This window comes from Lithobates pipiens, unplaced genomic scaffold (genome assembly GCF_037356315.1).
Source record: "Lithobates pipiens isolate NorthernLeopardFrog02 unplaced genomic scaffold, aLitPip1_a1.2 Scaffold_1, whole genome shotgun sequence".
Lineage (NCBI taxonomy): Eukaryota > Metazoa > Chordata > Amphibia > Anura > Ranidae > Lithobates > Lithobates pipiens.
This window is the reverse complement of record NW_027507685.1, coordinates 236,154,046-236,179,699: the sequence shown is the minus strand read 5'-3', so window position 1 is coordinate 236,179,699 and position 25,654 is coordinate 236,154,046. Positions and strand designations below refer to the sequence as shown.

The 25,654-nt window shown below is 44.3% G+C and overlaps 1 protein-coding gene across 15 annotated transcripts in view; it reads right to left on the bottom strand.

Moving 5' to 3' along the window:
* Positions 1 to 25,654, bottom strand: part of SYNGAP1 (synaptic Ras GTPase activating protein 1) — a 562,775-nt gene that overhangs the window by 255,188 nt on the left and 281,933 nt on the right. For 13 of the 15 annotated variants that reach the window (XM_077484719.1, XM_077484711.1, XM_077484717.1 and 10 more), the window contains one exon: positions 1,229 to 1,320. In XM_077484719.1, coding sequence (XP_077340845.1) covers positions 1,229 to 1,320 — 92 coding nt within the window. Of the gene's footprint in view, positions 1 to 1,228; positions 1,321 to 24,750; positions 25,370 to 25,654 lie in introns of those variants that run through there. The other 2 variants (XM_077484723.1, XM_077484722.1) reach the window with 2 other exon arrangements.

Sequence of the window (25,654 nt, the reverse complement as noted above, 5' to 3'; positions counted from 1 at the left end):
ACGAAAAATACGACGTCCTATACACTGCATTATAACTTTCAGCATGAAAATCCTTTCTGAGCATGCGCGCAACTTTGTTTGACGAACAAGCCTACACACGAGCGGACTGTTCGCTCAAACAAGGTTTCAGCGGACAGTTTTACGGAATTTCCGAAAAACCTTGTCCGTCAAACTGTCCGCTGAAACTGTCTGCTGAAAGCCCACACACGAGCGGACTGTCCGCCCAAACACTGTTCAGCGGACAAAGTTGGGCGAACAGTCCGCCCGTGTGTACGCGGCCTTAGTCCGTAGGGTTCAATATTGAGTTGGCCCGCCCTTTGTAGCTATAACAGCTTCAACTCTTCTGGGAAGGCCGTCTTCTGGGAAGGTTTAGGAGTGTGTCTATGGGAATGTTTGACCATTCTTCCACAAGTGCATTTGCTAGGTCAGGCGCTGATGTTGGACGAGAAGGCTTGGCTTTCATTTTCTGCTCTAATTGATCCCGTAAGTGTTCTATTGGGTTGAGGTCAGTCAAGTTCCTCCACCCCAAACTCGCTCATCATCATCCATGTCTTTATGGACCTTGCTTTGTGCACTGGTGAGCAGTCATGTTGGAACAGGAAGGGGCCATCTCCAAACTTTTCCCCAAAATTTGGAAACATGAAATTGTCCAAAATGTCTTGGTATGCTGACGCCTTAAGTGTTCCCTTCACTGAGACTAAGATGCCGAGAACAACCCTTAAAAATCAACCCCACACCAAAACCCCCTTCCACCAAATGATTTTGACCAGGTCACAAAGCATAATCCATAAAGACATAGAGTTGGGGGTGGAGGAACTTGACTGTCCTGCACAGAGCCCTGACCTCAACCCAATAGAACACCTTTGGGGTGAATTAGAGTGGAGACTGCAACCCAGGCTTTCTCGTCGCTTCTGGAAGAACGGTCAAACATTCCCATAGACACACTCCTAAACCTTGTGGACGGCCTTCCCAGAAGAGTTGAAGCTGTTATAGCTGCAAAGGGTGGGCTAACTCAATATTGAACCCTACAGACTAAGACTGGGATGTCATTAAAGTTAATGTGCGTGTCAGGGCAGGCGTCCCAATACTTTTGGTAATATAGTGTACATGAAGTTATATGGAATATCAGAAATGTCAGCATGTTTCTTACATGGTATGGCAGCAAACCGTACATATCTATCTGCATATTGGCTAGCTTTATTTTACTCAAAATTGATGTATTACTCACCGACGGTCGGAAGGGGGCGGCAGGAGGGGCGTCCATACTGGGCTGTTTCCCTCCTGGGACGCTTTTCCTCCGGGAACGGGCAAGGTGATAATCTAGGAAGGATATTGGCATATTAGAAATATGAACTTCCTGATGAAAAACACAAAACACTTTAATATACTTTAATATGTAATATTTCTTTTATGTTGCATATTTTAGGGATGGAGGTGCGTCACTGGTGACATCAGACCTTTCTCTTTTTCTCACTTTAACATACCAAAGATTGTTACCAGTGAGGAGCACCTGTCATTTTGCAGTGTACAATATAATAAGGTAGGGGCTTTAAACTATGAAGGCTTACATGTAGGAGGAGTGATGGTAAGCCCCACCTCCCACATCATTTAGCCCCTCCCATTTCTATACATGCATGTTACTATGGCAGGTCTATGGAGGGTAGGTGGCAGACGTTTCTAGCTGTACAGTCACCGGCATTATGTGGACAAGTTCAGAGAACATTTAACCTGATGAAAATGCATGTGCTTCCAGATTTCATCACGTGTTTCACACCCATTCTTTTTATCATGATCTCACCCAAGCTGAAGGACCAGTGTTCAAACTCAACTGCTGATTGTCCAACTCTTCTCAAACTCCACTTGCCCAAAACTCTGTTGGTAAATGACATGACCAATGCTCTGGCATCTGGTCACATGAATGGCACAAAAAGAAGTCTAATGCATTAGCTACGATATTTTAGACACCACCTGCTGACCACCCTATAGTAGTTTCACTGCTACAGGGAGGAAGCTGTGCACTGGGATCACGTATATATAAATGCTTTGGCATTTCTGCCAGCAGGGGGTGCACTGCTTCTGCTGTGAATATTCACAGCAGAAGCCGATTTGCAGGTGCCAGGCACTCCATGTCCTCCGGCACCCGCCGATCCTCAGTAAAGAACACAGAGCGGCGATCTGCCTATGTAAACAAGGCAGATCGCCATTCTGACAGGGGGGGGGGTGGATTCTGTGTTCCAGCAAAGGGACTAGAATCCATTTCTTCTCCTAGTAAAAATAGTGCACAATATATACCAAAACACTGTCTAGGCACACATTTATCCCTTTGATCACCCCTGATGTTTAACCCCTTCCCAGCCAGTGTCATTAGTACAGTGACAGTGTATATTTTTAGCTCGGATCACTATATTAGTGTCGCAGGTTCCCACAAAGTGTCAGATAGTGTCCTCCGCAATATCGCAGTCAAGCTATAAATCGCTGACTGAATTAGCACACATTAACACTTGTTAGGCACACTCTTAACCCCTTCATTACCCTGAGATATTAATCCTTTTCCAGCTAGTGTCATTAGGACAGTGTATATTTTTAATTTATCAGTGTCACTGCTTCCCAAAAAGTGTCAAAAGTGTCAGTTAGTGTCCAAATGTCCGCCGCAATATCAGTCTAGCTATAAATTTATATATATATATGTATATATATATATATATATATATATATATATATATATACCCTGTTTCCCCCAAAATAAGACCTAGCATGATTGTCCGTGATGGCTGCAATATAAGCCCTACCCCCCAAATAAGCCCTATTTAAAGTCCATGTAGGTCTTATTTTCAGGGAAACAGGGTAGGGTTTATTTGGGGGGTAGGGCTTATATTGCATCCATCACCGACAATCACGCTAGGTCTTATTTTCGGGGAAACAGGGTATATATATAGTTACATAGTTAAATAGTAGGTGAGGTCGAAAAAAATCACAAGTCCAACCTATGTGTGTTATTATATGTCAGTATTACATTGTATATCCCTGTATGTTGTGGTCGTTCAGGTGCTTATCTAATAGTTTCTTGAAACTATCGATGCTCCCCGCTGAGACCATCGCCTGTGGAAGGGAGTTATATATATATATATATATATATATATCAAAGTTTGCAGACATTGTAACGCTTATTGGGATTTTTTTTTTTCAAAATACATCTAGCAGAATACATATTGGCCTAAATATAGGAAGACATTTTTATTTTATTTTATTTTTTATTTATTGGATATGTTTTATAACAGAAAGGGAAAAATATATATTTTTTTTGTTTGTTTTTTTTCAAAATTTTGGTATATTTTTGTTTATAGACCAAAAAAACGAAAGAAATCTCTATTTGTGGGAATAAAAAGCACATAAACTTTATTTGGGTACAGTGTTTGCATGACTGCACAATTGTGAGTTAAAATAACACAGTGTCATATCTCAAAAAATGGTCTGGTCATGAAGGGGGGTAAATCTTCCATAGGTCAAGTGGTTAAAGTAGTATTAAATTCATATTTAAAATTGTGACAGGTAGGGTTTTGATGACAGAAGAGACCGTCCGTATAGGTCATAAATGACTCCCCACGCCTGTCAGTTGCCATGTATACTGAGCCGTGCATGCACAGCTCATTGTACATTTTGCAGCACTGCTCTGTGCCATGATGATATGCATGCGCAAGGGCGGGACATCATCTCAGCCTGGCCATTTAAGCAGCTGAACATAGAGAACCCGGAAGGAAGACTGGGTGAAGATGGGACCACCCGGGGCCAGCAGGAGCAGTGACAGCACAACGCTGGAGGCCACTGTTTGACAGGTAAGCCGGCCATAGTGTGCCCATATACACTGCATACAAGCACATTATGGCATAAACCACCGAGGGCCCATATAGTTAAAAAAAAAACGAAAGAATATCTGCATTTAAAAAAGAAAAAAAAATGATATTGGCAGCAAAGGCTACTGTATCACTTCATAATAGAAACTCGCAATTTATAAAGCGAGATAAACTGCTTTATTAAATTAAAATGATACATCTACATGAGGGCAGCCATATTTCTTCATTACAAATGCATCCTCTGCTTTCTGCTTCCTAGTTCTGCTCATCGGTTGTGTTTTGCTCTCAAGTCTACCAGTCAAGTAATACTGTCTCTGGATAACTGAGGAAGACAAAGACTGTATTCTCTCTAAGAAGAACTATCACTATATATATATTTTTATTATTTATCCTGGCCTCTAGGGGACAAAGTGCAATTAGCTTTTATATGTGCTGTAGATTCAATCCTAGCATGTTTCGTCAACGTGTTTCCCCCTCCTTCCATTGCTATTTGACCACACTTCTATGAAGGAGACGGATCATTTATGAGAGCTGATTGACAGCACTCGTCACAGCTCTCAGTGCTTACTCAAGACCAGTGCCGTCACAACACAGGGCGGGGAAGAAAGTGATCTCAGTCTGAGCTCCAAAATAGGAATGCTGGCAATGGGGGGGTTTGCCAGCATGTATTTCCCACTGGAACACATGCAGGGGACTGCGGGCAGCAATAGAAACAGCCACAAATCGGGCCGCTGACAGGGGAGCAGCTGCCAGATTGTAATGGAAGAGAAAAACAAGCGATTTACTACCCTAGTGCTTCTCAATCTTTATTCCTTCAAAATTCTGCACAATCTCAAGGTACCCTATTCTAAAATGTAAAAAAAACTAAACTTATAGTTTTATATATCAGAGCAACATACACACACACACATAGGATACCCAACGTTAGAGGTGATTTATTTTTACAAAGCAAATACACCTTTGCACACTGGTACTGACTAGTATTCCAGTGTTTTTTCCTCTCCCTCAGTTTCTCTCCCTCGTTCAGCTAATGTGACCCCAGGGCTGATGGAGGGTGGCAGGGGAAGGGCAAAACAAGGACATCCTTAGGGGCCGAATGCCCTCCTTATCAGTCTATGATGTCATCAGTTGTCAGGAAGCTGGCAACTGGCACAAACCATGCCCGAGGTTGTAAAGGTGGACAATAAAAACCTGTGGCTTTGTGTAACAAAAAGAAAAAGTAGGCTTGTTGACAATTTTTGGGCAATTTAGAATAATTTTTAGGCATTTCCAAGGCACCCCTGAAGAACCCAGAAGGCATTCCAAAAGGCTGTACTACCCAACTATTCAGCAATTCAACATTTAGTTATTTCTACATGAATCTATGGTCCAGAATTTAAAGCGTTTGTTACCCCCAACACTTCATATTCCTTATATGTTCCTTCTGTACCATGTACCTGTATGAGAAAGTATCCTATTCTCTTTGAAGGAGTGCACAGAGTGGTCAGTTGTCTAGCTATGACAGGAACTCAGCCTGCTCTCCTCCAATGATCAGACTCAGTGGTGGCTTCTTCTTTTGGAGGGGGGGGTGGCATTCAAACAACACCCCTCTCCCCCCGCCGGCACTGCACTGGGACAGCACTCCCACCCCATTGACCTGCCTCCTTATCGCCGGGGATAAACTTTAGTGTGAAAATTAATTCGCTATCGTCACACAACGGGGTGGGATCGGAGCGCAGTGTTCTGAGCTCCAAGCCCAATCTTTTCTGAAGCCTATTAGAGCCTCTGGCTCTTATCAGGTGCTTAAAAAAAAACACTGCGTCGCATTAGAATCCATAGTCCAGTGCCCTGATATGTAGATCAGGGGGCCAGAAGCATGGATAGGGGAGGCGGGGCCTGTGTGCCCCCTATGGATGGGCCACCACTGATCAGACTTCTGCTGACAGCAACTGATTGACTTCTGCAGGAAAAAATTGGTCTGGGCAGGAAGGGGGTAAAATAATTTGTTACCCCAATACTTCATAATCCTGATATGTGGCTGCTGTACCATATACTTGTATGAGAAAGTCTCCTGTTCTCTTTGTATTGCTTCCTTTATGTAGCGTTCCTGTTAGTCCCTCTGCTTCCCTATTAAAAACTGACCACACTCAGAAGGAAAACACATCGTGGTCAGTTCTCTAGCTATGCTGGGAACTCAGTATGCTCTCGTCCGATGATCAGACTTGTCCTGACACACCCCTACTACACATCTATTCACTGGGAAGCTCAGTGTGCTGTTGCTTCTCCTCCCCCAGCTCTTATGCAGCTGAGAACAGAAGGAATGTGATCACTTGTAAAAAAAAAGGGGGGGGGGGAAAGGGTATTTATAATGTTTTGTTATATCTATACACAAATGTTTTGCCTTTCATTTCTATTTTATACTGAATGGGTTGTTTTACAAGGTGATCGTTTACAAACACTTTAATTTTTTATTGCTCATGAGAATCGTTCTTTAAAAGGGGACTGTAAACAATGTATATGTAATATAATAATGGAAATATGGTAGAATAGGCATGTAAAAATGCACATACAAATGCTGGTCAAGTAAATAATACAATAATACCCTATAAGTAAATATGTGCACATTGAAAAGACGCTATATGTTTCCTGCAAGCACTGAATGATCCTGGAGATCCAGGTACTTTTGTGTTTTACCGAGGTAATTATTGCTTTTATATAAAACTGTATAAAAGCCTCAATATCTTAACAAAGCATAAGAGCTAACCAGCTTGTTTGTAACTGTTTTTTCCCTTCCAATCCTTCAATACGCTGTGCTGCTGAAATCTATGTCATATACTGGAGGGACTTCTCTTATGGAATAAAATCACGGCAAAGAAAAAGGAGAAATGTGACTTTCCTTCTTCTAAAGATTTTTAGAATGATCATTCATACAAAATATTTTTTTAATGGAAAAAAAATCTGCCTGCATAGCTGGAATTTTTTTCCCCATTTTTGTTGTATGAATTATGTTTTTATGTCTATTTGTTCCTCTTCTTCATCCTGTTCAGAGGTCATTAATGCCTAGAAGCCCAGGCCAGATTTAGGAGCGTCAGCATGCGTCAATTAACTTGACAATACGTCTGTGACTAATTTGCATGATTAAATCTTTTTTTTTTTTTTATGTATAATTTTATGTTTCTTTTTTTTTTATTTAGTATAATGCTTAATATAATGACAGGGTTTTTGTTTGTTTTAAAAAATACCCAGGTTTTTTTTTGTTTTGTTTTTGGCAATAGATTGACAAATGCACAAAAATATACCCCAAAAAAGTAAGTCTGCTCTTTTTAAATATAGTATTTAATTTATGTATTACAGTATTAAACAGGTAAATACTGCCACCTTTAGGTTGCCGTGCCATCTGCAGGCTGAAAGCTTATTTTGTCAATGAAGCCTTCATCATGCACAGGCAATAGATTATGCAATTTTCTTTCCCGCAGCCACTGGTTGCAGGAAAGAAAATCACATGAAATTTCCCCCATGGAGCTATTGTGTTCTCCCGCCCTGGGGGGGGGGGGGGGGGGGGGGGGCACGAGGAACCGTCCCTACCAAGAGAACACACTGGTTATTGCTAGCAGCTATAGCCACTGGCAACACTTGCATGCTAGAAATCTGACATGCTGGTTGTACCCAAGTCAACCGATGGATCGACTTGGGCACAATCAGCCTGCTCATAGATGGATCGAATCTTGGCCAGTCCCCAGGGTCGGTGCTACCACTAGGCAAACTAGGCAGCCGCCCAGGGCACACTGCCTAGGGCTCCTGGCCGCCGGTGTTCCTACTCTCTTTTCTCTGCAGCAACCACCAAGTCTCAACATCAGCAGGCAGCCGCTGCTCCATGCGCGCATAGTGTCAGAGGCACAGCGGCGGCGGAGGACTGTGTCTGTGTCCCAAATTCCGAATGAATGGAAGCAAGCAAACATTAATTGATGGGCGCTGGTAGGCTGCATTTGATGGGGTCTTCATTAAAAAGTTGGGGTATACATGGGCAGGGCAAAGGTAGTGTAATCAGGGGTGGAGCCGGGGGGAATGAGGTTTGCCTAGGGCAGTGATGGCGAACCTTGGCACCCCAGATGTTTTGGAACTACATTTCCCATGATGCTCATGCACTCTGCAGTTTAGTGGAGCATCATGGGAAATGTAGTTTCAAAACATCTGGGGTGCCAAGGTTTGCCATCACTGGCCTAGGGTGTCAAAAATCCTTGCACCAGCCCTGCCAGCCCCTGTTGCATCTATGGCTGGCCTAAGGCTCCATTCATAGTTTGCAGATGTGACAGAGTGTACGTGTGTATCCTCTTCTTCAGTGAGTGTTCCGCTTTCCGATAAGAGTGGTCACTGCGGCGGATTCGCCGCAAGATAATTTTTGACGGCAGCGGGAGAAGGCCCCCCCCTCCCGCCGCACTCCGGTGCCCTCTGCCGCTTACCAGAGCTGTCGGCAGTAGCGGGGGCGATCGGATCTTCCTTGCTGGGTATGGAGATGAGTGAGGGGAAGATGGCCCCCCCCCGTCTCCATAACAATGCAGGGCGGAAAGGACGTCAAAACGTCACTTCCACCCATAGCTCTTAAAGGGCCATTTAAAAAAAAAAAAAGTTAAATTTTAAATTACATTTTAAATTTTAAAAAGTTAAAATTTTTTTTAAATTATTGCATTTTGGTGTAAATATGAGATGCGAGGACTTTTTGACCCCGGATCTCATATTTAAGAGGTCCTGTCATGCTTTATTTCTATTACAAGAGAGGTTTACATTCCTTGTAATAGGAATAAAAGTGACACCATTTTTTTTTTTAAACTGTGTAAAAAAAAAAAAAAAAAAAAAATGTAAATGCGCCCCATCCCGCCGCGGAGAAGCGAATGCATACGTGAGTAGTGCCCGCATATAAAACAGTGTTCAAACCACACATGTGAAGTATCGCCGCGATCGGTAGAGCGAGAGCAATAATTCTAGCCCCTAGTCCTCCTCTGCAACTCAAAACATGCAACCTGTAGAATTTTTGGAACGTCACCTATGGAGATTTTTAAGGGTAAAAGTTTGTCTCCATTCCACGAGCGGGCGCAATTTTGAAGCGTGACATGTTGGGTATCAATTTACTCGGCGTAACATTATCTTTCACAATAGAAAAAAAAATTGGGCTAAATTATTTTTTAATAAAAAAAAAAAAAGTGTATTAAATGCTCTTGTAAGACCGCTGCGCAAATACGGTGTGGCAGAAAGTATTGCAACAACCGCCATTTTATTCTCTAGGGTGTTAGAAAAAAAAATTAAAAATGTAATTTTCTAGCAAAAAAAATAAATTTTTATAACTTATAAACAACAAATCTCAGAAAGAGGCTCGGTCCTTAAAGCGGGAGTCCGCTGGGACTCCGCGTTTTTTTTTTTTTTAAAAGCCAGCAGCTACAAATACTGCAGCTGCTGACTTTTAAAATAGTGACACTTACCTGTCCAGCGCGCCCGCGATGTCGGCACCCGAAGCCGATCTCTAGATCGTCACTCGGGTGCTGCCGCCGCCATCTTGGGTATGGGAATCAGGAAATTGCGCCTTTCGGCTTCATTTCCCGGTTCCCTACTGCGCATGCGCGCGTCGCGCTGCGCAATAAGGACGGTCCCCGCTGCCTCTGGGATCTGTGTGTTTCCCAGCAGGCAGCGGGGCACTTGCGGAAGGGGGCGGGCACTTGCGGAAAGGGGCGTAATCTACGCCCCTTTCCGCAGAGAGCTATCCCGGAAGTGGGTGCAGAATACCTGTACTGTACAGGTATCTGCACCCCCCTCCCCCCTGAAAGGTGCCAATTGTGGCGCCGGAGGGGGGGGGGGGGATTCCGATGAGCGGAAGGTCCATTTTAGGGTGGACCTCCGCTTTAAGTGGTTAAAAATTATGATTTAAAATCGAGTTGATTTAAATCAAGCCTTTTTACTAGTGACTTGATTTAAATCAAATCCACCCTGGGTACCCGTTCCCCAGAAGAAGAAAAAACCCCAAAAAGTTGAAGAGGAGAAGGGAAGGAAGCAGAAAAGCGGAACTTCCCCCTTAGGGTGAAATAACCTGCTATGAGCTCACTTCCTGTGCTAGGGTGACAACCATACTGAGCAGGATCATCACCCGAGGACAACGAGTGTGTTATGCCCCATACACACGGTCGCACATTCCGACGACAAAATCCGTCTGTTTTTTCCCCGACAGATTTTGGCCCAAACTTGTCTTGCATACACACGTTCGCACAAAGTTGTCGGAAAATCCGATCGGTCTGAACGCGGTGACGTACAACACGTACGTCGGGACTATAAACAGGCCAGTAGCCAATTGTTTTCATCTCGTAATTTATTCTGAGCATGCGTTGCGCTTTGTTGTGTCGGATATGTCTACCCACGTTCGGAATTTAAGCAATCGCATTTTGCTGTCGGAAAAATTTTATATCCTGCTCTCAAACTTTGTGTGTCGGAAATTCAGACGGAAAAAGTCCGATGGAGCCCACACACGATCGCAATTTCCGACAACACGATCAGACACATTTTCCATCTGAAAGTCAGACCGTGTGTACAGGGCATTAGTCTACATAACAATGTGTTAGAACCACTTAACACCTCCCTGTCTCCTCCATACCAGAGGGAGGTGTTTTGATGTCTATGGAGATAGCAGCGAACAAAGCTGGCTGATAACAGTACATAGGCGGAGAGTACAGTACAGTATCAGCATACAAGACTTTTTTTTTTTTTTGCATTTGTCAAACAAATATACTATAATATAATAAAAGGCTTTCAATGGTATATTTAAAGCGGAACTTAAATCCCAAAAGAGATTTAGTTCCATCTTAACACTCCCTCCCTAATAGGGTTGCATAGCTCCCAACTGTCCCTGATTTCGAGGACTGTCCCTGATTTCGAGGACTGTCCCTGATTTCGAGGACTGTCCCTGATTTCAAGGGACGGTCCCTGATTTGGAGCAATGTCCCTCATTCCTCCTCATGTGTCCCCCATTTTGGTCTGATCCATATAGTTGTATTTAAAATGCAATTTGTATCTATCAAAAAATGTTTTCCAGCACTAGACCTTTCATCTGATTTCTAAATCGCTGCATTTGTAAATTCCAAAAACCAATATAAAGGAATAGTAGTGGTAAAAAAAAAAAAAACCCTTGTGGGTTTAACCAATCTTGTTTTTTTTGTACAATTCTCCTTTAAGAGAGCGTGGCAAGGAGTGTGTCCTATGCCTGCATGCTTTTGCCGATAGGTGTCCCTCATTCCCATCTCAAAAAGTTGGGAGGTGTGGGGCTGCCACCTGTCCGGGATTCACCGGCGCAGTTCGGGTTTTGTATCATGTGTCCGGGTTTCAGTCCACCTGAAACCCGGACACAAAATTCAGACAGGAATGTGGCTCAGAACAGGGGCCACATAGGAGGGTGAGGGGGCACTATCCACGCCACATTACTATTCTCTTTGGAGCGCCCAAAGGCATCCCAGGTCTGTTAAAATCCTATAGTGCATGTTAAAAAAATATATATTTTTACTGTGCGCCGCTAAAGCGTCCGGGTTTGGCTTGAATAAAAAGTGGCTACTCCCTAAGCTGAATTTGCAAGAATTTTTTTAAAATATTTTTTTCATTATTTTTATTTATTTTTTCAGCCCTGTCCCACTCCAATATTCTGGCCTAGGCCAACAATGATGTGTAAATTGTCACGTATGAATTTGTATTTATTTTTATGGTCATTTTATTAGTTTAATCATTTCCATTTATTAATTTATATTTATACATTTTCACTTATGAATTTATATTTATTTATAGAATAATTTATTTATTTATTTATTTTTGCACTTTATGATAGGGTCAATATCAATCAATTTTTTTTTGATCACAACATTTTTTGATCATAGCTTAAAATCTTCTTATAGTTGCTGACAACAATGATGTGTACCCGATGTGTACCTGGACCTGCAGCCCCCCTGGGATATTTACATCACATTTCCCAGGAGGCCCCAGGATTGGCACACACAGAGTGGTGCCTAGATGTAGCTGAGGCTGCTAGACTTCATATTTCTGGCCCCCATTTTGCTTTTCTGAGGCACAGTGCTCGGGATTGAAGTGTGGGCAGACAGAGAGGAGTAGGGGCAGGAGGAAGAGGAGCAGATCAAGCTAGGGTTGCCACCTTTTCTTCAAGCCAAACCCGAACACTTTAGCAGCAGAGGGCACATTTTTTTTCGTAGTATACATTATAGGATTATAAAAGACCGGGGACACCTTTGGGTGCCCCCCAATTACAGTGGTTACACAGTGCGCTGCGACAAAGTGGGTGGGGTCAAACTGTTCTTGCTAACATCCTGCCCCCCACCCCCAGTGATGTCAAACCTGCCCTCAGAGAGGGGGCTGCAGCTCCCAAAAGGCAACAGATTTTTGTGTGACTATCTCAGTTACTTGGGGAGCCACAACCCACTAAATAATGTGTCCGGGTTTCAGGCAGACTGAAACCCGGACACAAGATTACAAACCCGAACTGTCCGGGTGAATCCTGGACAGGTGGCAACCCTAGATCAAGCCCTCTCTCTTCTCTCCTGTCTGTGTGTGGGGGGGGGGGGGGGGATTGTTAGTGTTGGCTTTGGACAGTATGAAAGAGAGTGTAACAGACACTCTCAGCTTAGACAACTGCAGTCAGCAACCCTGCTAGAAAGCCATAGTCCAGTCTGAATAATGTGTCCGGGTTACAGGTGGTCTGAAACCCGAACGCATGATTCCAAACCCGAACTGTCTGGGTGAATCCCGGACAGGTGGCAACCCAAGTTGGGGTGGGATGAGTTGGGTTCCGTTTCAACAGACCAGAAGGGAGCAAAGAAGAGATATTTATTGTTAGAGTTTACATGCAATTTAAATAGGAACAAAACTCTCTCAATCAACATTCACTATTTTTAATCCTTATGATTAGTAAATAGATAGGAAGGTATATTATATTGGGGGTTATTTACTAAAGGAAAATCCACTTTGCTCTGAAAGTGCACTTGAAAGTACAGTCGCTGTAGATCCGAGGGGGACATGCAAGGAAAATAAAAAACAGCATTTTAGCTTGCACGTGATTGGATGATAAAACCAGCAGAGCTTCCCCTCGTTTCAGATCTACCCCTTAGATTTAGAATGACTGCACTTCCAACTGCACTTGCAGTGAAAAGTGGATTTGCCTTTCATAAATGACCCCCAATTGATTGTTTTAACCTTTCTTTTTTTACATTACTTCAGCTTCTTCCTGGTTTCTGGCCTAGGCCAAAATGATATCATACATCCCAGGTGTCATCATGGGACTTTTGTTCCTGTCATCTGGAGGGGGGGGGGGGGGGGGGTTTCTTAGCTAAGCACACCCTCCTGCCTGCATGTCTGAACTAAGGGCAGATGGATTCCAGGAAGTAAATTCTACATGAATCATCTGCCCTTACTCAAGATCGCCATGTTTCTTCCTGGTTTCTGGCCTGGGCCAAAATGGTATCATACATGCCAGGAGTCATCAGAAGGGGGGGGGGGGGAGGGGACTATCCTAGCTAAGCACACCCTCCTGCCTGTATGCCTAAGCTAAGGGGCAGATGGATTCCAGGATGCTACACGAATCATCTGCCCTTACTCAAGATGGCCGGAGCTAGAAATACTGGGGGGGGGGGGCAAAGTGATTTCTCAACAAAATAAAGCAGGGGTGTGTGAATGGATGGGGGAGTTTGCTCTGAATATTCAAATAAATGAAATAGTGTTTTCAGTTTGTGGTGCTCAGATACAGTTTAGCTCCACCTGGATGAAGCAGCAATCACTGAAAATGTAACCACTTCAGCCCTGGAAGAAATTACCCCCTTCCTGTCCAGGCCATTTTTTGTGATACAGCATTGCTTCAATTTAACTGACAATTGCGCGGTTGTGCAATGCGATACCCAAACAAAATGTACGTCCTTTTTTTTTCCCACAAATAGAGCTTTCTTTTGGTGGTATTTGATCCCCTCTACGTTTTTTATTTTTTGTGCTATAAACAAAAGAAAAGTGACAATTTTAAAAAAAATAACAATATTTTTTTGTTTTTGCTATAATAAATACCCCCATTAAAAAAAAAAAAAAAAAAATCATCAGTTTAGGCCAGTATATATCCTTCTACATATTTCTGTTAAAAAAAAAAAAATAATCGCAGTAGGCGTATATTTATTGGTTAGTGCAAAATATATAGTGTCTACAAAAAACTGGATATTTTTATGAAATTTTGATTATTTTTGATTTGATTTGATATGGGATTTGTACTGCTCCATTAGGTGGCAGCGTTAGCGGTGATTCGCGATTTTTAGCAGCACTGCAACATTACAACAGACAGATCGGACACTTTTGACACTTTTGGGACCACTGACATTTATACAGCTAAAAATAGAGCCAAAAATAACCACAGATTACTGTATAAATGTCACTGGCAGGGAAGGGGTTAACGCTAGGGGGCGATTAAGGGGGTTAAGTGTGTTCCCTAGGTGTGTTTCTAACTGTGAGGGGATGGGACTGACTAGGGGAGAAGCCAGATCGCTACTTACTAGGAACAAACAATCTGTTTCTCCTCCCCTGTCAGAACAGGGATTTGTGTGTTTACACACACACAAATCCTCGTTCTGGCTCTCGTGCCCACGATCCACGTGTATCGGGTGCCCCACCGTGTGGTGGCATGAGCGCGCCTCCTATGGGTCTTGCAGGAGTCGCCTTATATATACACGGCAATTCGTGCAGGAGAACCATCCTGCCGCCGTATATGTACAGGAGGCGGTCGGAAAGTGGTAGTAAACTCTGTTTTACCACTTGTATCTACAGGTGAGCTTATAATAAGACTTACCTGTAGGTACTGTGAATATCTTCTAAACTTGCACTGTTTAGCAGATATTCAGAGTGCATGGAGCTATGGGAACTTATGTCAAGAGAATTGTGCCTTGATGGGTATCTCTACCACTAAAGCCCCATACACACTATCAGTTTTTCCGCTGAGTTTTTCCTTCAGATTTACCAAAACCATATAATATGAGGGCAAACCTTAGGAGTTTCAATGTGTATGCAACCAGACAGGCCCTTCTACTACATGGTTTTGGTAAATCTGAAGGAAAAACTCAGCAGAAAATCTGATAGTGTGTATGGGGCATTAGCCCTTGTACACACGGTCGGAGATTCCGTCGGAATGTTTCCTATCGGACCGTTTTGTCGGATATTCTGACTGTGTGTGGGGCTTTTGGGTCTTCACTCTCGTTCACACCTGAACATTTTGCCATGTGATTCCCAAAACACAACAACGCTCAAGAATTCCATAATTCTGGAGGGGCCTGTTCACACCTGAGGGTGGTGTTGCTCATGGCGTGAGTCTCTTTGGGGCAGAATGCACATCTTTGGATCCATAGACTTTAATTGGAGCACCTGAAAAATGCTTGAAAAATTCCACTTTTTTTGAAAGTACTCCCATTTAAGTCTATGGACCCAAAAAACGCACAATTCCGTTCCTGTACTACAAATCGCAAAAGCAAATCGCATTTGCAAACGGACAAGAAAGGCTCTTTATGGCTGGAGACAATATATTCTCTTCATTCCCTGTACACACGGCTGATTGTCAGGATGCTTCCACCAGTTTAATAAAAACCGGCCAACATTCGGCAGTTTGTAAAGCACCGTGTCCATCAGAAGCTGGCCGTTTGGCTGGCTTCTGATGGATAAGCATGCTAGAAAAACCAGCAGCTGACCAGCTCCTGATCAGCGCTTTTCGCCAATGGCTGAGATTGCTGATCGGAGTGTCCTGGTGGATGGGTCGCCCCCCCTGTCAGAACACAATAGCTCAGAGGGGGAGATCGTTAGTAGAACGGCTCCATCTGGGGCTGCCCATTTTTTTCCGTTCAACCCAGCATGTACCAGGCTTTATGATGTGCGATACCCACAATCCCCTTTGCTTGCTTCCCTTCGGTGCCACGAGTCTTTACTGTGAATTACAGCCCCAATGAGTTCCGTGGGCCATCTCAGATGCTCTCTGGCCTCGGGCAAGGCCAAACAGAAGTCTTTGGGGCACTAATGCACAGGCCGGGCTTGGCCAGGACAGTAAAGACTTGCATGACTGGCTGCACACAGGGCTGGACTTACCATTGGGCTTGACTGGGCCCAAGCCCATGGGCCCCGCCCAATAGGGGGCCCCGCAGGCCCCGCTGAGATACATAGCCGAGTGTATTTGGCTCGACTACACTCACAGTCATGCCCAGTCCCGACCTCTGATGGACATAACAAAGGGACTGGGCATGACTGTGAGTCAAACCGAGTACACTCGGCTACTCTTGGCTCCGCTCAGGACTGCGAGAGGACCCGAGAGCTGCCGAGAGGACCCGAGAGGCGCCGAGAGGACTTGAGAGCCAAGATATACAGGACTATGTATCTCGGCGGTGCCATTTTTAGGCTGCAAATGACAAGGCTACACTGACAAGGCTGCAAATGACACTGACAAGGCTGCAGGTGGGCACTGATAAGGCTGCAGATGGGCACTGATAAGGCTGCAGTGATGGGCATTTAAATGTAAGGTTTTTTTTTTCCTTAAACTTCCCTCCTAAACTTGGGGTGCGTGTTATACACCGATAAATACGGTAATGTATAGAAGGTAGGGCCCGAAAGTGACTCAAGCCCAGGGGCCCCCACCACCCTAAGTCCTGCCCTGGCTGCACATGTGATTAGTTATGAAAAACAGCCATTTGATGATTTGGCCATCTGCTTGAGAGCACAAGAAAAGGTGGCAGTTGGGGCACTTTCACATGGGCTCTCCGATCAGGTCCAATAAATGTGGTAGTAGCTGTAAGCGCGATACAAAAAGTGCATACAATAATTGGACAATTATAGCTGACTGAGTATTAAATCCATGGTACTCAAACTGCCAGTCCAACGGTTAATATGTTATCTGGCTGCTCAGGGGTTTAAAACAAAGTATAATGGCTGATCAGAAAGGTCCGCCTGTCGGTGTTTCAGACGGACCTGATCGGACCCTCCATTCACCCCTATGCAGTGGCAGATGTCAGTAGACCACTGATATCCACCGCTATCTGATCCTGTCTTCGCAGAATCCAGACGGATGGTGGTCCTATTTGCCATCCGCCTGGCGGATCAGAACAGATATGATCGGAAGAAAGGACAGGTGGTCCATTTTCATCTGATTTCCCCATAGAGGAAAGCGGGACTGGGTTAGTCCCTGCTCTGCTCAGTAAGCGGAGACGGACCTGTCTTCTGCCTGATCAGCAGGGATTAGCGGATCGATCCCGCGCTAAGCAAGTGGAGTCCAGCAAACGGAGGCGCCTGTAGTTTCGCTTTATGGTGTACTTATCCTGTGGGGACTCTAAATGGTTAGGGAGCAAATAAGTAGTCCAATGCTTAGTCAAAAGTCAGAGATATTAAGTCCCCAACAGCAAACTGAAACTACTCTATATTACCAAAAGTATTGGGACACCTGCCTTTACACACACATGAACTTTAATGGCATCCCAGTCTTAGTCTGTAGGGTTCGATATTGAGTTGGCCCTCCCTTTGCAGCTATAACAGCTTCAACTCTTCTGGGAAGGCCGTCCACAAGGTTTAGGAGTGTGTCTATGGGAATGTTTGACCGTTCTTCCAGAAACGCATTTGTGAGGTCAGACACAGATGAGAAGGCCTGGCTCGCAATCTCCGCTCTAATCTTGTGTTCTATCAGGTTAAGTTCAGGACTCTGTGCAGGCCAGTCAAGTTCCTCCACCCAAAACTCGCTCATCCGTGTCTTTATGGACCTTGCTTTGTACACTGGTGGGCAGTCATGTTGGAACAGGAAGGGGCCGTCCCCAAACTGTTCCCACAAAGTTGGGAGCATGAAAATAGTCCAAAATGTCTTGGTATGCTGACGCCTTAAGAGTTCCTTTCACTGAAACTAAAGGGACAAGCCCAACACCTGAAAAACAACCCCACACCATAATCCCCCCTCCACCAGATGATTTGGACCAGTGCACAAAGCAAGGTCCATAAAGACATGGTTGAGCGAGTTTGGGTTGGAGGAACTTGGCCTGCACCTTAACCCAATAGAAAACCTTTTGGATGAATTAGAGCAGAGATTGCTAACAAGACACAATATACTATGATACACTTGTATGAATATACAGTTATTATACAAAATAAAATGCAACATGATTGGCAGTACAGTTACAAAAAAAAACACTCATCCATTGTAAGTTATAGACCTTTTTTTTTTTTTTAAAGATGGTTCTCTGTTTAAAGGGTATCCTATATTTATAGATATTACTGATTTAATTTCAGAGCATTTTGCTTCTGATGATTGGCATGAGCATTGAAACGAGCGTCGAGTATACATCGAACTGATGCCCAGACAAGTTTGGCTCACCATGAGCAATTGCTTATGTATATTGAACCATTATGAATGGATGAGTGTTTTTATGTAACTGTACTGCCAATCATGTTGCATTTTATTTTGTATAATAACTGTATATTCATACAAGTGTATCATAGTATATTGTTTCCTTTATCACAGATTGACACTTTTTATAACGTGATTTGTAATCAATAAACAATTCAATGAATGATATGAACAAGATATCCATTCAGTGACATGCCTCACACAAAGTCCCATTGCTTTTTCTATTCTGTTGTTTAACACTCCTAGACCTTGTGGATGTTGAAGCTGTTATAGCTGAAAAGGGTGGGCCAACTCAATATTGAACCCTACGGACTAAGACTGGAAGGTCCTAGTTCATGTGTGTAAAGGCAGGTGTCCCAATACTTTTGGTAAGTCCGAGAAGTGCACAATAGAGGGATTTCTCTATTATAATGGAAAACCCCATTAGTACCTGTTCTTACAGTGGAACTAAACCCTCCTAGCGTTTTCAGCCAAGGAAGATGCCATCTTGGCCTCTGTTTGATCTTCAACTGCCATGATGACGTTATATGTGATCAGTTATGACACTAACCATTGGATGGTTTGACAGTTTGGTTGAGAGAAAAACCAATAGGAGTGTTACATTTCCGGTACGTGTCGGAAATGTCATTGTTTTTAAAACTGTTGAATCGATGGACTTAGTTCCGCTTTAAGCAGGACTGTTAAAGCAGATCTAAACCCATCAATTTACCCATTTACTAAAACAGTTATGATAACTTTTACAGTGACTTGAGTGCTTTTGTTAGCTCTAAACTGAACGCAAATGGCTGGGGTCATAATTGGTCAAATGTGCAGCATCATGGCAATTGCAGATCAAACAGAGGTTAAGATGGCAGCTTCCTTGGCTGTAAAAGGTAGGAGGGTTTAGTTCTGCTTTATATTTAAAATGGCTGACGGTTTCACTTCAGGGACCAAGGCCTGGTCCTCATTACAACCATAGGCAATGGACAACTGTCCTTATTGCCCCTTTTATTTTCTATATGGATCACAAGAGAGGCTAGGCTCTGCAATGAAGACCACAATGGGGGCTGCCATGAAGACCGCAATGGGGGCTGCCATGAAGACCGCAATGGGGGCTGCCATGAAGACCCCAATGGAGGCTGCCATGAAGACCACAATGGGGGCTGCCATGAAGACCACAATGGGGGCTGCCATGAAGACCACAATGGGGGCTGCCATGAAGACCGCAATGGGGGCTGCCATGAAGACCGCAATGGGGGCTGCCATGAAGACCCCAATGGAGGCTGCCATGAAGACCACAATGGGGGCTGCCATGAAGACCACAATGGGGGCTGCCATGAAGACCACAATGGGGGCTGCCATGAAGACCACAATGGGGGCTGCTATGAGGGCCTTGCTCTCTTATCAAGGAAATGGTAGACACCTTATTGTACAATCTGTTAGGCAGGACTTGAAAAAAGTTCAAAATGGCTGACAATATAATTTTAAGCAGGCGTAAACTGTGGTGCTAGTTCTTCTATTATCAGTATCTGGTATTATGCGTTAGGCTGCTTGCATAAAGAAGAGCACCCACAAATGGAGGAAAGTCTAGACAGAAGTCCAACTAAGCAGAAAGTGAGCCACACCAATGACCATAGTCCAAAGTGTTTTTTTGTTTATATACAACAACAACAAAAAAACAGCGCGTTTCAGGGGCTAAGACCCTGCTCCCCTCCTTCATCGGGGCTTGTGTATAACCACAAATATGGATAGAACGCAGATGAATTGCAACAAAAAATATATAATATGATCTGAATTACTGTTGCTGATAGTTAATGCTGCACAAAACTATCAGTGACATTAATTCAAGACATATTATATAACTTTTTTTGCAATTAATCTGAAACCAACACATAAGCCCTGATGAAGGTGAGTGCCTTAACGCCTGAAACACGCTGGTTTTCTTTTTATTGGTGATTGGTTTGGTGCTCCTTTTTGCATTCTGCAAAGTTTCACTTTAAAGACAAAGGTCTAGCCTAATGGTCTCCAAACTGCAGTCCGGGGGGGTCGGATGCAACCGTTTGTATTTATCCGGCCCTTGGGGCGCTATTGCCTCCATTAACAATTGGGCATAATTCCTGCCACTAACAACAGTGGGGCACTATTCCTCCCACTGACACCAATCATGGGGCACTATTTCTCCTACTGACACAATGATGGGTGCTATTCCTCCCACTGACACCAGCAATGGGGCACTTTTCCTCCCACTGATACCAATGATGGGTCACCATCCCTCCCTCTGACACTAATGATGGGGCACTAATCCTCCCACTGCCACCAGCAATGGGGCACTATTCTTCTCACTCAGATCAATGATGGGGCACTATTAGTCCCACTGCCACCAGCAATGGGGCACTATTCTTCTCACTGACATCAATGATGGGACACTATTCCACCCACTGACACCAGCGAAGGGGAACTATTATTTTCACTGACACCAATGACGGGGCATTTTGTTACTGATGGTGGGACATTTTCTACCGCTATTGGCCACAGTCTGGCCCCTCTAAAGTCTGAAGTATAATAAACTGGACCTTTGTTTAACAAAGTTTGAAGACCCCTGGTCTAGTCCTTATTACAGCTGTGGTCATCAAGGCAACTGTCCATATTAACACTTTTATTATCAACTAGGGTTGCCACCTCATCCCTTTAAACCCGAACACATGAATTAAACAGGTTTTGAGGCTAATTTAATGCAGATAAGGCACCAAGCGAGTTCAATTACCACCTTAATCAGCCACAAAACCTGTGTAATTAATAAATGTTTTGTTTTAAAGGGATGAGGCAGCAACCCTATTATCCACGCTTAAGCCCCATACACACTATCAGTTTTTCTGCTGAGTTTTTCCTTCAGATTTACCAAAACCATATAATATGAGGTCAAACCTTAGGAGTTTCAATTTGTATGCAATCAGGCAGGGCCTTCTACTACATGGTTTTGGTAAACCTGATGGAAAAAATCAGCAGAAAATCTGATAGTGTGTATGGGGCATTAGCCCTTGTACACACGGTCGGAGATTCCGTCGGAATGTTTCCTATCGGACCGTTTTGTCGGATATTCTGACTGTGTGTGGCATGCATCGGACTGTTTCCGTCGGAATATCCGACGGACCAATTTTTCCAACTTGCCGGTAAAATTTTCAGACAAAATGCTCCTATCAGACATACTCCGATCATGTGTAGCCTACTCCGACGGACAAAGTGCCACGCATGCTCAGATCAAATTCCTAGATCAAAGCTATTGGCTACTAGCCTGAACGTAGTCCCTTCGTAACGAAATAACGTCATCACGTTATGTACAATCGGATTTTCCGACAACTTAGTCCGACTATGTGTATGCAACATCACTTCCGGGCCTCTTCCGGAATGAATCCATCGGAATTACTCAGATGGATTTGATTGTGGGAATCGCCGACCGTGTGTACAAGGGCTTAGAGTTCCTCTGAGGGTGGTTAATAAGAGAGGCTAGGCCGGCTATTCTCAACCAGGGTTCTTTTTCGGAGATGGCTAGGGGGTTCCTGTGGCTGATACCTCCTGTTTGATGGTACCTACATCGTTCTGAGCCAATGACACTTGGAGGAGCCAGTGGTATGACACCAATGATCTTTATAGCTCTCTGTAAGGAGGTCATTCTTACCACCACTGTAAAAAAGGGCATTCTTCTCATTGACCACCAAAATAAGGGGCATTTTTCTCACTGACCACCAATGAATTGGTTTTATCAGGGGTTCCCCGAGACCTGAAAATTATTTTAAGTGTTCCCCTGGGGTAAAAAGGTTGAGAAAGGCCGGGATAGGCCCTGTTTACAGAATTTGACAAAAATTGTCAAAAACTTTTTTTTTTTTCTCTAAGGCCGCGTACACACGGGCGGACTGTTCGCCCAACTTTGTCCGCTGAACAGTGTTTGGGCGGACAGTCCGCTCGTGTGTGGGCTTTCAGCGGACAGTTTCAGCGGACAGTTTGACGAACAAGGTTTTTCGGAATTTCCGAAAAACTGTCCGCTGAAACCTTGTTTCAGCGAACAGTCCGCTCGTGTGTAGGCTTGTTCGTCAAACTAAGTTCCGCGCATGCTCAGAAAGGATTTACACGCCGAAAGTTATAATGCAGTGTATAGGACGTCGTATTTTTCGTCCCGTCGTACGTGCCGTTCACGTCATCGCGCACGGTTTCAGCAAACTGTTCGTTCGTCGTGTGTGGCCATGTCCGTCCATGCTAATTTTGAGCGGACTGTTTGCCGAAACTGTTTGACGGACAAAGTTGGGCGAACAGTCCCCGCGTGTGTACGCGGCCTAAGTCTTGCTTCTGTGCAATGAGGGCCACACCAAGGGCTGCAATGAGGACCACAATCAGCCCAGGACCACAGTCTGGACAATTATCCATTATTTTCTCTTTGACACAACGATGAATATTGTAAGACAGGTAGAAACTGCATAAATGTTGCCAGGTCAGTAAAACTTCCGATAGCACTGTTGATGTACATGACTCCCCCCCGTACCGAGGACATGACATTACTGGGATGTAATCCAATGTAAATGTGCTGTATTTATGCATAACCAAAGCCTTCCATTTTCATGAAGGTCAAATATTGCTGAACGTATGTCTTTCTCCAACTAATTCTCAGTGCTGCCTTGTTAAAAAGGGGGGCCCCGACAAGCACCCTCCAGATCTGAGGTGCATACTGATACAATGAAAAGTGACTTGCAACATCCCTAAACACGGAGACCCAAGTCGATGAGACAAACATGCATGGTGACACACACGGAGGTGCATGCACAATTTGAACGACACGCAATAGGTTCATCCAAAAAAAAAGAAAACAAAAATACAGATAACAAATTCCAGCATGAAATGGCACACATTCATAGCAGAACACACAGCAACACACACATACAAAAAAAAAGAAAAAGAAAAAAAAAAAGCTGTATATTTAAAAAAAAAACACACAGAGCTCTGTGCAAACGCCCACACAGACATTGAAATGCACCGGCTCACAGCAGTAAAATGCTTCTATACAAGTATATAATCCACCCACACACAGCAGTGCAGCCTGCAGAACATAGAGGCACTGTACTGTATAGACACATAAGGAAACAGCACCGTATAGGCACACAGCGCACAGAACACATACAGGTACGCACTCACTCCACTGACAGCTGGAGCTGGGAAAATTTAGGGCTGTTGCCTGTGGCAACCAATCCCCTCCTCTAGCCTGCACAGGAAGACCTAAAGCCGACCGGGTTTCTTTGGGCAAAGACAATCTGTATGGCTCCCAATTCCATAAACCCATACCTCCACCTAATGTGTTTTTTTTATTTGCATATGTCCATAGGTATCTAAGACTTGTAGCCTGAGCGTGTACCAATGCACGCATATGCAGATATTAAATGTGCACAAGGCATGGACTTCACGCACCACGTAACAGAGTTTGTATTCTACAACAAGCAAAGCCCTCATTAATTTATGTATCAATCTGTTCGATGCCATATGGTTCGCTGTGGATGTTAAATTCTCTAGAATCGCATAATTAGAAGCGTTGTATAATAGGTGAAAAAAAGAATTGTAGAGACCATCGATAGTCCTTTCTTAGAGGTCCATGGTCAACCTAAAGATCCTCTTCGAAGGAACCTGTGCATAGCTGTCCTCTAATATCCTTTTAGTCAAGCTGCTCTGCAGCTGATGAGGAACTACAACTCTCAGCCCTAGGCTTATAGTTCTTCATCAGCTGGAGCAACACCACACAGGAGATGGAGGTTGCTGGTCTAGGAGGACCTTTAAATGCCATCTCAAAGTTTGTAGATGGTCTCCTTCTGGTAGGGCCCAACAAGCTTCGTACACAGATATAAAATAACTGATCGATGATAGGTCAACTGACGGATACACAGGCTTCATGGATGGGCAGTTCCTCTAAAACTCATATTACAGAAAGGTTTCTGAACATCTCAAGGTGTTCGGAGGAAAAGAATTCCTGTTGGAGCTCCCAACTCTGCCCACCTGCCCTATTGATTCTCACTCCTTGGGCTGCATTCTGAAAAGTGAATGAAACTCCTAGCAAAGAACTTGATATTTTATCGCACTGACCTTTACAGGTAGGCAGTTCTGGAAATATCTCAAGATAGGGAGCTTTGGGGTGTGCTCTACCCCGGACACATTTATCCCCACTTCAAGAGCTCCTCCGGTCTGGTATTGGAGTCAAGGAGCTCCAAGAACGGCAACCTTAAAAAAAAGACTAGGTGCCAAGTGGTAGTTTCTTAGGCGACCCAGGTCCCTGGATTTGTCCACACCAAAGCTACACAAAACTATGGAATGTGGAAACTATGCAGAAAGACCCTTATGGCGAGAGACGGACTTACTGGCACACTAGCAGGTACTTGGTTCCCTAGAAATCTGGCTTAATTGCACACACAAGTGACGCACACAGAGGTACACAGAGACTCAGTTTACGCACATCCAGGTACACAGCAGATACTCTCTCACCTCAAAACTCAGCGTATCTTTCAGTTTCCATCAAATTTCATGTTCAAGACCTTGACTAGGCCCAAGCTGTGGATGGCGAACCCCAAACACAAAGTGAGGTAGGGTGTGGAGAAATGGGGTGAAGGATGGGAGGGATGTTGGGAGGTCTGAGGTGCAAAGCAGGGCACAGGTAGAAGGCCGGCAGGGTGCAGCGCAGGACATGCAAGCCGTGCAGTGTTGCGTGCAGGATTTGCAGCGTCCCCCACAAGACGGAGGGTCCAGCATGAGAGGGATGTGGGGATCTGGGGTTATGCAGTGCAAGGTGTGCACTGCAGTGCATGCAATGCAGGATGACACAGGCATGCAGCAGAGCAGCGGGTGCAGTGCAGGGCAGCCAGCCTGGGTCGAGCAGGGCAGCGTAAGAAGCATGTGCGGTGCAGGCAAAGATGTGCGGGATCTGCAGGGCGTGCAGGGTAAGAGGCCTCCACGTTACCCAGCTCCCAGGACCAGCTCGAGCTGCATCCTTCCGTATTCACAGGGATGTCACTGTGAGCGTGGTAACCAGGCAACTGTGTGCACGCCTCCTCCTATCACAGGGACACGCACGGGGGGACTGCTTAACTACTTCGCCGACAGCGAGAGATGGAGGGTTAAGAAGAAGAGGGAATAAGAGGAGGATGACACAAGAAATGCAAAAAAAAAAAAAAAAGAAGAAGAAGAAAAACCTAGAAAAATAGCAAGAAAGATGTATGGGGTAAAAAATGTGGATGGTAATGATAGTAAATGGAGGTAGAGGACAGGTAAGAGAGATTTAGGCAGAGAGAGTGATGGAAAGAGGGTGGAAAAGGCACAGAATGGGGTGGAGAGATGGACAGGTAGAGAGGGAAAGAAGCAGAGAAATAAAAAAGGGGAAATGGGAGATTTG